The sequence below is a fragment of the Carya illinoinensis genome, chromosome 6, assembly GCF_018687715.1.
Source record: "Carya illinoinensis cultivar Pawnee chromosome 6, C.illinoinensisPawnee_v1, whole genome shotgun sequence".
Classification (NCBI taxonomy): Eukaryota; Viridiplantae; Streptophyta; class Magnoliopsida; order Fagales; family Juglandaceae; genus Carya; species Carya illinoinensis.
The window spans coordinates 33,294,330-33,306,939 of record NC_056757.1 but is presented as its reverse complement, the minus strand read 5'-3'; the positions used below and the strand labels follow the sequence as shown (position 1 = coordinate 33,306,939).

Below are 12,610 nucleotides of genomic sequence, written 5' to 3'. Positions count from 1 at the left end.
GGTATGAGAGAGCTCTTGAGAAAAGAGTTTCTTTTTCATTTTTCTTTCTCTTATCAGTTGCCAAATAGACTCCTCATGTCTACCTCTGGTGATCCTCCACCTTCACCACCACCTCCACCTCCACTTGCTATGAGCCCTGATTATCCTTCCAATTCTTATTACCTCCATCACTCGGAGAGCCCAGGTGCCATGCTCATTTCCCAACCCCTTTCTATTTCAGGGGACAACTACCATTTATGGCGCTAGTCCATGCTTATTGCCTTAAAAGCCAAAAACAAACATGTTTTTCTCGATGGAACTATCAGCCAACCTAATGCCGATAACCCTTTTTTTGGTCCTTGGTGTAGATGCAACAAAATGATATTTTCTTGGCTTCTAAATGCTGTTTGCAAAGAAATTGCTAACAGTGTTTTATATATTGCCAATGCTCAAGAAGTCTGGAATGACTTGAGAGACCGTTTCTCTCAAGCCAATGGCCCACGTATTTTTCAACTTCAAAGGCAAATATTTGGTCTCTCTCAATGGACTCTCTCTATTTCTGCCTATTTTACTATCCTTAAAGGTCTATGGGATGAATTAAGTAACTACAAACCCCTTCCTATCTGTTCTTGTGGTGCCCTCAAAGATGTTGTTGCTGCTCAACACTCTGAATATGTCATTCAATTTCTAGTTGGCCTTAATGAGTCTTTCTCGGCTATTAGAGCTCAAATCCTTCTTATGGTACCCCTCCCACCCATTAACCAAGTTTTTTCCCTAGTCCATCAAGAACAAAGACAACGTGTGATTCTTCCTACCCCTCATATGGAACCTATGGCCCTTTTATCTCGACAAGACTACAATAGAACCAATAGACAAACCCCTTCTCGTGCTAAAGAGAGACCTCTTTGTAGTCACTATGGTATTTTAGGCCACACTGTTGATCGATGCTATAAACTTCATGGCTTTCCACCTGGCTTTAAATTAAAAAATAAGCCCTCTACAGTTTCTGTCAATACTGTTTCAGGTTCCAATCCTACTACTTATGATGCTTTATTTCATCCTAATGTTTCTTCACCTATGGCAGCAGCTTCTGCTACCATGTCTTTCATCAATGTGCAGTACCACCAAATCATCTCTATGCTGAATTCACATTCTGTGTAACCAACATGTTCTGACACTCAATCTGCCAATCTAGCATTTTCTCACATTGTCTCAAGTATAACATCCTTCTCTCCCTCTCATCATGTATCTTATTCTTCTGCCACCTGGATCATTGATACAGGGTCCTCGGATCATATAATCAATGATCCTTCTCTCTTTGTATCTTTTGTCCCTTGCTTTTCAATTGTTAAACTTCCAAATAACACTTCCATATCTGTCTCTCATATAGGCACATTTTAGTTTTTCTCTGACCTTACTTTGTTTAATGTGCTTTGTGTCCCTACTTTTCACTTCAACTTAATTTCAGCTAGCAAATTAAGTATTGACTCTTAACTATTCTTTTATTTTCATGCCTCATTCTTGCTTGATTCAGAACCTTACCAGCAAGAAGATGATTGGAGTGGGTGAAAAGAGAGATGACCTATACGTCTATAAGCAAGCAGCCTTGAATACCTCTATTTCTAGTAATTTTGTTAAACCATGCTGTTTTGATTTATGGCAATTCAGACTTGGGCATATTTCTACCTCTAGAATCAGTTTGTTACAGAAACTTGACTCTGAGATTACATACTCAAACTCTTTTCATTTTACTACCTGCCCTCTAGCAAAACAAAAATACCTTCCTTTTAATATTAGTAGTTCAATTTCTTCTCTTCCTTTTGATCTTATACATTGTGATATTTGGGGGCCATTTTCTGTGTCCACTCATTCTGGTTCCAAATATTTCCTTACTATTGTGGATGATTACACTAGATATACTTGGACCTACTTAGTGAAACATAAATCTGATACTAGGTCCTGTTGCCCAGATGACTAACACAAGAGGGGGGTGAATTGAATTGTATTAAAAATAATAATAATTATAAATCAAATATACAATATAAAATATAAACAAAATACGAAATAGCAATAAATATAAAGAGTAAGAGTAAGAGAGAAGCAAACTCAGTATGTTAACGAGGTTCGGCACTACTGCCTACGTTCTCGCCTCAAGCTACCCCTTGAAGATTCCCAAATTCATTATTCAACCTCCTTCAGGTGGAGATAGAAACCTATTACACCTTTGAACAACACCGCTATAAAGGATCCGTGTATAACACCCTCTGTACTTACAAGCACCTTACACGTGGTGATTCAACTATTCCCTGTGTAGAACACTTTACACGCACAATGGTTATACACACTCTTTACTGATACAAGAGCTGATAGTGGGTAGGTTATCAGAAAACACTCCTCAATGAGTGAAATAAGAACAATACAGCGCAAACTATATATCTCAAAATGAACAAGAATTAAGACTCAATACTTAGAGAAGAGAGAATGAAAGCTTTGAATGAATGTTGTATGCTCTTTGTGTTGTAAATGTGAAGTTCTTAAATGATTTATTTATAGACATATGAGATTTCATATTCAAATTTAAAAAAATTCACATATCAAAGACAACATCATTCACTTTTTCAAAAAAATTCAAATAAAAGGTTCTTCTTTTTCAATTGTCAAAGACAACATTATTCATTTTTCAAAAACTTCAAACCTAATCTTTTACTTTTGGCAGATGAAAAAAGGAGCACACTTTACTTTTCAAATATTTCAAACAAAAACATCTACCTTTTGCATAATTAAAAAAAAGTATCAATTACTTTTGAAAATATTCAAATAAAACATGCACATGTGAAAGATGACAATCAATCATCTTTAATATTTTCAAAATTCAAACCTTTAATCAAGGTATACACATGTAAAAGATGACAATAAATTATCTTTCAAAATTTTCAAATTTAATTTTCAAAATATTCATGCACATGTGAAAAATGTATTTTAATGCTTTATGATAAAATATTAATTTTGAATCTTAATCCTAATTTCGAATTTTTAAGAGATTTACAATATTACTCTATGACTTTAATGTGAACTTGTTCCTTTCTTGCTCATACTTGTTTTTTTGATGTGCTTGACTCCATTGTGTAGACAACTTGAGCTTGAGATTTCTTTATTCTTTAAATTCATTTGTTATCATCAAAATCTATGTGTAGATATATAATTATATAAAACTTGAAACCTTAGGTTCAACAGGTCCATTCTAAAAGCCTTTTTTGAACTTATCAACACTCAATTTCAATCTAAAATTAAAAGTATTCGAACTGATAATGGTCTAGAATTCCTCATGACTGATTTCTATAATTCTAAAGGCTGCATACATCAGAAATCTTGCATTGAAACACCACAACAAAATGCAAGGGTTGAAAGAAAACATCAAACTTTTTTAAACACTACTAGATCCCTTAGATTTCAATCTAGTCTTCCTTTTTCCTTTTGGGGTGACTGTATATTGATTGCCACTTACCTCCTCAACCGAATCCCCTCTTCAGTTATAGGCAACATTTCACCTTATGTTGCCCTTTATCAAAAAAATCATTCTCTTAATCATTTAAGAGTTTTTGGGTGTTTATGCTATGCTACAACACCTTTTAGCCATATACACAAGTTTTCTCCTCGAGCTAAACAATGTGTTTTCATTGGCTATCCATATGCTACAAAAGGTTATAAACTCTATGAATTTACAACTAAAACAGTCTTCATATCCAGGGATGTAGTGTTTCATGAGTCAATTTTCCCCTTTCTTACTTTTCTTTTACCACCTCCCTTCAACTGATGCTTCCCCTCTTGTACTCCCAATGCCCTTTTCATATCCTTTCAATGACTTTCCACCCAATGTTTCTAATTCCAACACAGAACCTTAAGACCCAGATCCTCTTCTTCAACTCATAATGAAGAACCCTCTTTATCTCAAGAACCAGAACACACTTCTTCCCCTTCTAACTCTCCTTTAGCTCCTCCGATTTTACCTACTTGTGTTCTACTAGAATTAGAAGAGTTCCTGGCTACTTATCATATTTCCATCTCAAGCTCCTCCCCTCTCAGACTCCACTTCAGTCTTCCTCTTCTGATGGTCCTCCACAGGCAGGTAATCCTCATTCTTTAGCCTCTACAATTTCTTATCGTCATCTCTCACCTTCTCATAAAACTTTTACTCTCAATTTATCCACAATTTCTGAGCCAAAATCCTTTAGTGAGGCTGTTTGTCATCCTCAATGGAGACAAGCTATGGCAACTGAGATAGCAGCCCTTGAAGCTAATCAAACTTGGGAATTAACTACCCCACCTGTGCAGATGGGTTTACAAAGTCAAACTCAGGTCAGATGGGACAATTGAGAGGTACAAAACCAGATTAGTGGCCAAGGGTTATACCCAACTAGAAGGATTTGACTATTATGATACTTTTTCCCCAGTTGCTAAAATGGTAACTGTTAGAACCATTTTGGCTCTTGCTTCCATTTTCAATTGGCATCTCACACAATTAGATATCAACAATGCTTTCTTGCATGGTGATCTTCATAAAGAAGTCTATATGAGTTTACCACCAGGATTTGCTAAACAAGGAGAGAATAAACAAGTTTGTAAATTGCTTAAGTCTCTTTATGGTTTGAAGCAAGCCTCGAGACAATAAATTTTCAGGAACTTTGATTTCACATGATTTTATCCAGTTTGCTACAAACCACTCCCTTTTTACTAAGATCTCGGGTTCATCCTTCATAGCCCTACTTGTGTATGTGGATGACATATTAATAGCATCCAATGACATGAATGCTATTGAAGAACTCAAGTTATTTCTAGATAGCAAGTTCAAATTAAAGGATCTAGGACCTTTAAAATATTTTTTGGGCATCGAGATAGCTAGATCAGCTAATGGAATTTCACTTAGCCAAAGAAAATATGCACTAGAGATTCTTGAAGATAGTGGGATGTTGGGGAGTAAAACGCAAAAGTTTCCAATGGAGCAGAACTTAAAACTAAACAAAATGGAAGGGACTTTGCTTGATAACCCAACAACATATAGAAGACTAGTTGGTTGATTAATATATTTAACCATCACAAGGCCTGATATCTCCTACTTAGTACAAGTTCTTTCTCAATTCATGGATAAGCCTAGATATACACATCTTGCAGCAGCAAATAGGGTGCTGCAGTACGTCAAGGGGACTCCTGGACAAGGCATTTTTTTGTCCTTTAAATCAAAGCTGCACCTAAAGGCCTTTGCAGATGCAGACTGGGCAGGTTGTGTTGACACCAGAAGAAGTGTCACTGGTTTCTATATCTTTCTTGGAGATTCACTAATTTCATGGAGATCTAAGAAGCAAACAACTGTCTCTAGAAGCTCTGCAGAGGTAGAGTACAGATCTATGGCATCAACAGTATGTGAATTAACATGGTTGGTTCAATTACTCAAGGATCTACATGTACCTCACTCTCATCCAGTCTTGTTATTTTGTGATAACCAAGCAGCATTACAGATAGCAGCCAACCTAGTCTTTCATGAGAAAACAAAACACATAGACATCGATTATCATGTAGTAAGGGGAAGCTTCAAGCTGGTTTAATCAAAACTTTACATGTCAAGAATAACATGCAGTTGGCAGATCTCTTCACCAAGGCATTAGGACAACAACTTGAGTCTTTAATTTCCAAGATGAGACTTTTGAACATATATAGTCCATCTTGAGGGGGAGTGTTAAAAGTTGTAATATAGTATATTCCTTTACATATTTGTACATTCTGTCCTTATACACAGCAGTAGTGTACATTATGTCCTTATACACAGCAGTAGGTTGTTAGAATTTGTTTTCTTGTTTCTAGTGCTATGACATTGCAGAGTAGAGGCCACCTTCTGTAGATATAATGGCCACTACAACCATCTTTTGTAATGGTGAATTCATCTCAGAAAAGGACTTCCTTTACAAACCACTTTCTATTTCTTGTCATAAGCCGGAGAATGACAACCGATGACAGGGACTGTAAGTGAGCAACAACTTGTTCGTAGCTTTGTCTGAAACACAATGTTCACCAACCTTTGACATTCAATTCTTCCAGATGTCGCTATGTTTGTCCAAATCTCGTGCCTCCGAATGAATCGATAAATGCTTTTTTTTTTTTGTACAGTAATATTATATATAGTCATGAGTTGTATAAATGTATATCCTTTTGAAAAAAGTGAGATTCATTATTAAAAAATTAATTTTTTCATATAAGTTATATATTTACTCATTTTTTTCAAAAACAGTGTATGACACTTTATATATTTTATCACTGTAAATATCATTTCTCTTATTTTGTTAAAGCATTTGTGTATTTTTTTTTTAACAGACAAATGCTAAGACAAAAAGAGAAAAACAAATTCACTTATATGTACACTTGGGGGCACAGGACTCGGACGACATAGCATTATTTTATTTGAGTAATGGTACAAGTTTTAAATAAACAAATTTCGTACGAGTCTTTTATAAAAAAGTAAATTCTATTAATAAAAAATAATTTTTTATTTTTTTATTCTTTTTAAAATAAGGTCTACTTTGTTTAGACTTGTACAAATAATTTCTAATTCTATTTTGTTATCTTTTCTATGCTCAAACAGAGAAGGAACAAAGAGTGACAGAGGAAGGTGTGCCTCCTGGATTCAAAAACAGCTTTTTTCCTTCCGGGGTAGTGTTACTATGCCTCTCAATTTGTCCACTTAGTATGCCCCTAATACAAATTGTAATTTTTTTTTATTTTAAGAATTTTTTAAATATGTTCTAACATTTTTTTAAAAAATATCAATACACTAATAGTCAGTTCTTTAATTAATAAATAAAAAATAATTCAAAAAAAATTAAATATATGTTATAAACTATCTTGAATTGTATGACCACATTTATCTAGTCGTCAAATACATAGTGCATAGTGCTAACATAGTACTAGCATAGTGAGTTGGCCGACATATGCATAGTGCATAGTGCTAGCATAGTACTAGCTAGCATAGTACTAGCATAGTGAGTTGGCCGACATATGCATAGTGCATAGTCAGCTTTTTTCCTTCCGGGGTAGTGTTACTATGCCTCTCAATTTGTCCACTTAGTATGCCCCTAATACAAATTGTAATTTTTTTTTTTATTTTAAGAATTTTTTAAATATGTTCTAACATTTTTTTTAAAAATATCAATACACTAATAGTTAGTTCTTTAATTAATAAATAAAAAATAATTCAAAAAAAATTAAATATATGTTATAAACTATCTTGAATTGTATGACCACATTTATCTAGTCGTCAAATACATAGTGCATAGTGCTAGCATAGTACTAGCATAGTGAGTTGGCCGACATATGCATAGTGCATAGTACTAGCATAGTACTAGCTAGCATAGTACTAACATAGTGAGTTGGCCGACATATGCATAGTACATAGTGCTAGCATAGTGAGCAAGCATAGTCCCCTTTGTAAACCTATATATATCATTGAATTTTTTAAGAAATTCATAAGTTTCATAACCTTTCTGAGCTCTATCTCTTTCTCTCCCCTTTTAAAAGTTTTATAATACGTTATGGCTCTCTCTTTTCTATGATTTCATAACACGTTATCAGCACGAAAGTTCTGACGATTTTGAAGCTAGTAGTCCTCTACTTCAAGTAAGTTTTTTAATATATTTTTATATTCCTGATAATATATGTAAAAAATGTTAAATCTTACAAAATTGAAATTCGTTGATCTTGACATTTCTGAAAAAAATTATTTATCTTGGATCCTTGATGCTAAGATCCATCTGGATGCGATGAACCTGGGAGATACAATTAAAGAAGGAAATCAAGGGTCCCTGCAGGACCGTGCTAAGGCAATGATTTTCCTTCGGCACCATCTTCATGAAGAATTAAAAACTGAGTATTTAACGGTGAAAGATCCACTTATTTTGTGGAATGATTTAAGGGAGAGATATGAACACCAGAAAACTGTAATCCTCCCAAAAGCTCGTCATGATTGGATGCACCTGAGCTTGCAAGACTTCAAGAGTGTTAGTGAGTATAACTCTGCACTCTTTAAAATTAGCTCGCTATTGAAATTATGCGGTGAAAAAGTCACTAATGATGACTTGTTAGAGAAGACATATACTACTTTTCATGCCTCGAATGTGCTCCTGCAGTAGCAGTATCGAGAGCGAAAATTTCAAAAATATTCTGAACTTATATCTTGTCTTCTATTAGCTGAGCAAAATAATGAGCTTTTGTTAAGAAATTACCAGTCACGTCCTACTGGTTCTATATCATTCCCTGAAGTGAATGGTACTAGATTTACATCATTTCCAGAAGCGAATGGTGCATCTTTTCAAAGAAAATGAGAACGTGGACGTGGTAGAAAAACTATAAAAGTGGAGGTCCTAGAAGTGATCACACTAAAAGGGACAATAATAGATATACACCGTACCACCAGAAGTGGTTCAACTCAGAGAAGGGCAAAGGTCCTCAAAACAAATTTTTAAAGAAAGATGAAGATGAATGCCATAGATGTGGTATGACTGGACATTGGGCTCGTATCTGTTGTACAGATAAGCACTTGGTTGACTTATACCAATCTTCTATAAAAGAAAAAACAAAGAAATTTGAAACAAATTTTGCTGAACCATCATATGCTTTAGATTCTATAGATGGAGAAGATATTACAAGCCTTGATGTTTCTGATTTCTTTGAGGATTCTAGTGGTAGAGTTAATCATGAAAGTGTTCCTTTTTAATTAATGTATTTCCTTTATCTTATTATAAAATATTTTTATATTATGCAATGTTTTGTAGTAATGAAAGTTTTATTTATTCTTTTATACTTGTTATAAATTATTGATGATATGATTTATCTGAAAATGGAAATGGAGCATCCCTGAAGGATCGCCCTAAATCAATAATTTTATTGAGTATCTCATATGAGTGATACTTGTACCAAAAGCTCATTATGATTTATGCACCTGAAGTTGCATAATTGAAATTGTGGAAAGAATATATATTTGAATGAACGTCTCGAATGTGCTCCTGAAGTAGCAATATCGAATATGCTCCTGAAGTAGCAATATGAAATGCAAACGTTCACAATATATTCTAAATTTGTATCAGGTCTTTCAGTGACTAAGCAAAATAATGAGCTTTTGATAAGAATCATTATTCACGTCTTACTAGATCTATATCATTCCCTGAAGTGAATGATAATGAATTTATATCATTATATTCCCTGAAGTGAAAAGAATGATGCGTTTCATTCAAAGAAACTAAGAGATTGGACGTGATAATGAATATCTTTTCGGGCCAGAAGCTCGTATTGGAAAAACTGTAAACTTTCTCTTTGAGATGATATTATACAAATTATTGAATCAAATAAAAGGTTCTTCTTTTTCAATTGTCAAAGACAACATTATTCATTTTTCAAAAACTTCAAACCTAATCTTTTACTTTTGGCAGATGAAAAAAGGAGCACACTTTACTTTTCAAATATTTCAAACAAAAACATCTACCTTTTGCATAATTAAAAAAAAGTATCAATTACTTTTGAAAATATTCAAATAAAACATGTACATGTGAAAGATGACAATCAATCATCTTTAATATTTTCAAAATTCAAACCTTTAATCAAGGCATACACATGTAAAAGATGACAATAAATTATCTTTCAAAATTTTCAAATTTAATTTTCAAAATATTCATGCACATATGAAAAATGTATTTTAATGCTTTATGATAAAATATTAATTTTGAATCTTAATCCTAATTTCAAATTTTTAAGAGATTTACAACATTACTCTATGACTTTAATGTGAACTTGTTCCTTTCTTGCTCATACTTATTTTTTTGATGTGCTTGACTCCATTGTGTAGACAACTTGAGCTTGAGATTTCTTTCTTCTTTAAATTCATTTGTTATCATCAAAATCCATGTGTAGATATATAATTATATAAAACTTGAAACCTTAGGTTCAACAGGTTCATTCTAAAAGCCTTTTTTGAACTTATCAACACTCAATTTCAATCTAAAATTAAAAGTATTCGAACTGATAATGGTCTAGAATTCCTCATGACTGATTTCTATAATTCTAAAGGCTGCATACATCAGAAATCTTGCATTGAAACACCACAACAGAATGCAAGGGTTGAAAGAAAACATCAAACTTTTTTAAACACTACTAGATCCCTTAGATTTCAATCTAGTCTTCCTTTTTCCTTTTGGGGTGACTGTATATTGATTGCCACTTACCTCCTCAACCGAATCCCCTCTTCAGTTATAGGCAACATTTCACCTTATGTTGCCCTTTATCAAAAAAATCATTCTCTTAATCATTTAAGAGTTTTTGGGTGTTTAAGCTATGCTACAACACCTTTTAGCCATATACACAAGTTTTCTCCTCGAGCTAAACAATGTGTTTTCATTGGCTATCCATATGCTACAAAAGGTTATAAACTCTATGAATTTACAACTAAAACAGTCTTCATATCCAGGGATGTAGTGTTTCAGGAGTCAATTTTCCCCTTTCTTACTTTTGTTTTACCACCCCCCTTCAACTGATGCTTCCCCTCTTGTACTCCCAATGCCCTTTTCATATCCTTTCAATGACTTTCCACCCAATGTTTCTAATTCCAACACAGAACCTTAAGACCCAGATCCTCTTCTTCAACTCATAATGAAGAACCCTCTTCATCTCAAGAACCAGAACACACTTCTTCCCCTTCTAACTCTCCTTTAGCTCCTCCGATTTTACCTACTTGTGTTCTACTAGAATTAGAAGAGTTCCTGGCTACTTATCATATTTCCATCTCAAGCTCCTCCCCTCTCAGACTCCACTTCAGTCTTCCTCTTCTGATGGTCCTCCACAGGCAGGTAATCCTCATTCTTTAGCCTCTACAATTTCTTATCGTCATCTCTCACATTCTCATAAAACTTTTACTCTCAATTTATCCACAATTTCTGAGCCAAAATCCTTTAGTGAGGCTGTTTGTCATCCTCAATGGAGACAAGCTATGGCAGCTGAGATAGCAGCCCTTGAAGCTAATCAAACTTGGGAATTAACTACCCCACCTAATGGAAAATCTCCCATAGGGTGCAGATGGGTTTACAAAGTCAAACTCAGGTCAGATGGGACAATTGAGAGGTACAAAACCAGATTAGTGGCCAAGGGTTATACCCAACTAGAAGGATTTGACTATTATGATACTTTTTCCCTAGTTGCTAAAATGGTAACTGTTAGAACCATTTTGGCTCTTGCTTCCATTTTCAATTGGCATCTCACACAATTAGATATCAACAATGTTTTCTTGCATGGTGATCTTCATGAAGAAATCTATATGAGTTTACCACTAGGATTTGCTAAACAGGGGGAGAATAAACAAGTTTGTAAATTGCTTAAGTCTCTTTATGGTTTGAAGCAAGCCTCGAGACAATGGTTTAGCAAATTTTCAGGAACTTTGATTTCACATGGTTTTATCCAGTTTGCTACAGACCACTCCCTTTTTACTAAGATCTCGGGTTCATCCTTCATAGCCCTACTTGTGTATGTGGATGACATATTAATAGCATCCAATGACATGAATGCTATTGAAGAACTCAAGTTATTTCTAGATAGCAAGTTCAAATTAAAGGATCTAGGACCTTTAAAATATTTTTTGGGCATCGAGATAGCTAGATCGGCTAATGGAATTTCACTTAGCCAAAGAAAATATGCACTGGAGATTCTTGAAGATAGTGGGATGTTGGGGAGTAAAACGCAAAAGTTTGCAATGGAGCAAAACTTAAAACTAAGCAAAATGGAAGAGACTTTGCTTGATAATCCAACAGCATATAGAAGACTAGTTAGTAGATTAATATATTTAACCATCACAAGGCCTGATATCTCCTACTCAGTACAAGTTCTTTCTCAATTCATGGATAAGCCTAGACATACACATCTTGCAGCAGCAAATAGGGTGCTGCAGTACGTCAAGGGGACTCCTGGACAAGGCATTTTTTTGTCCTTTAAATCAAAGCTGCACCTAAAGGCCTTTGTAGATGCAGACTGGGCAGGTTGTGTTGACACCAGAAGAAGTGTCACTGGTTTCTGTATCTTTCTTAGAGATTCACTGATTTCATGGAGATCTAAGAAGCAAACGACTGTCTCTAGAAGCTCTGCAGAGGCAGAGTACAGATCTATGGCATCAACAGTATGTGAATTAACATGGTTGGTTCATTACTCAAGGATTTACATGTACCTCACTCTCATCCAGTTTTGTTATTTTGTGATAGCCAAGTAGCATTACACATAGCAGCCAACCCAGTCTTTCATGAGAAAACAAAACACATAGACATCGATTATCATGTAGTAAGGGGAAGTTTCAAGCTGGTTTAATCAAAACTTTACATGTCAAGAATAACATGCAGTTGGCAGATCTCTTCACCAAGGCATTAGGACAACAACTTGAGTCTTTAATTTGCAAGATGCAACCTTTGAACATATATAGTTCATCTTGAGGGGGAGTGTTAAAAGTTGTAATATAGTATATTCCTTTACATATTTGTACATTCTCTATACGTGTACATTCTGCCCTTATACATAGCAGTAGTGTACATTCTGTCCTTATAAACAGCAGTAGGTTGTT

At 34.5% G+C, this 12,610-nt stretch overlaps 2 protein-coding genes across 2 annotated transcripts; both read left to right on the top strand.

The window, feature by feature from the left end:
• The first annotated feature begins 5,117 nt into the window (after nucleotides 1-5,117).
• Nucleotides 5,118-5,579, top strand: LOC122312788 (uncharacterized mitochondrial protein AtMg00810-like). Its single transcript, XM_043127440.1, has one exon. It carries the CDS (start codon nucleotides 5,118-5,120, stop codon nucleotides 5,577-5,579), a length of 462 nt encoding a protein of 153 aa, XP_042983374.1.
• Nucleotides 5,580-10,999: 5,420 nt separating this feature from the next.
• On the top strand, nucleotides 11,000-12,265 carry LOC122312787 (uncharacterized mitochondrial protein AtMg00810-like). Its single transcript, XM_043127439.1, has one exon. The coding sequence runs from the start codon at nucleotides 11,000-11,002 to the stop codon at nucleotides 12,263-12,265; it is 1,266 nt and encodes a 421-aa protein (XP_042983373.1).
• Nucleotides 12,266-12,610: the final 345 nt, after the last annotated feature.

Excerpts from the sequence above, each read along its gene's own strand:
- LOC122312788 (XM_043127440.1), top strand. The coding sequence starts at position 5,118 with ATGGATAAGCCTAGATATACACATCTTGCAGCAGCAAATAGGGTGCTG.
- LOC122312787 (XM_043127439.1), top strand. The coding sequence starts at position 11,000 with ATGGCAGCTGAGATAGCAGCCCTTGAAGCTAATCAAACTTGGGAATTA.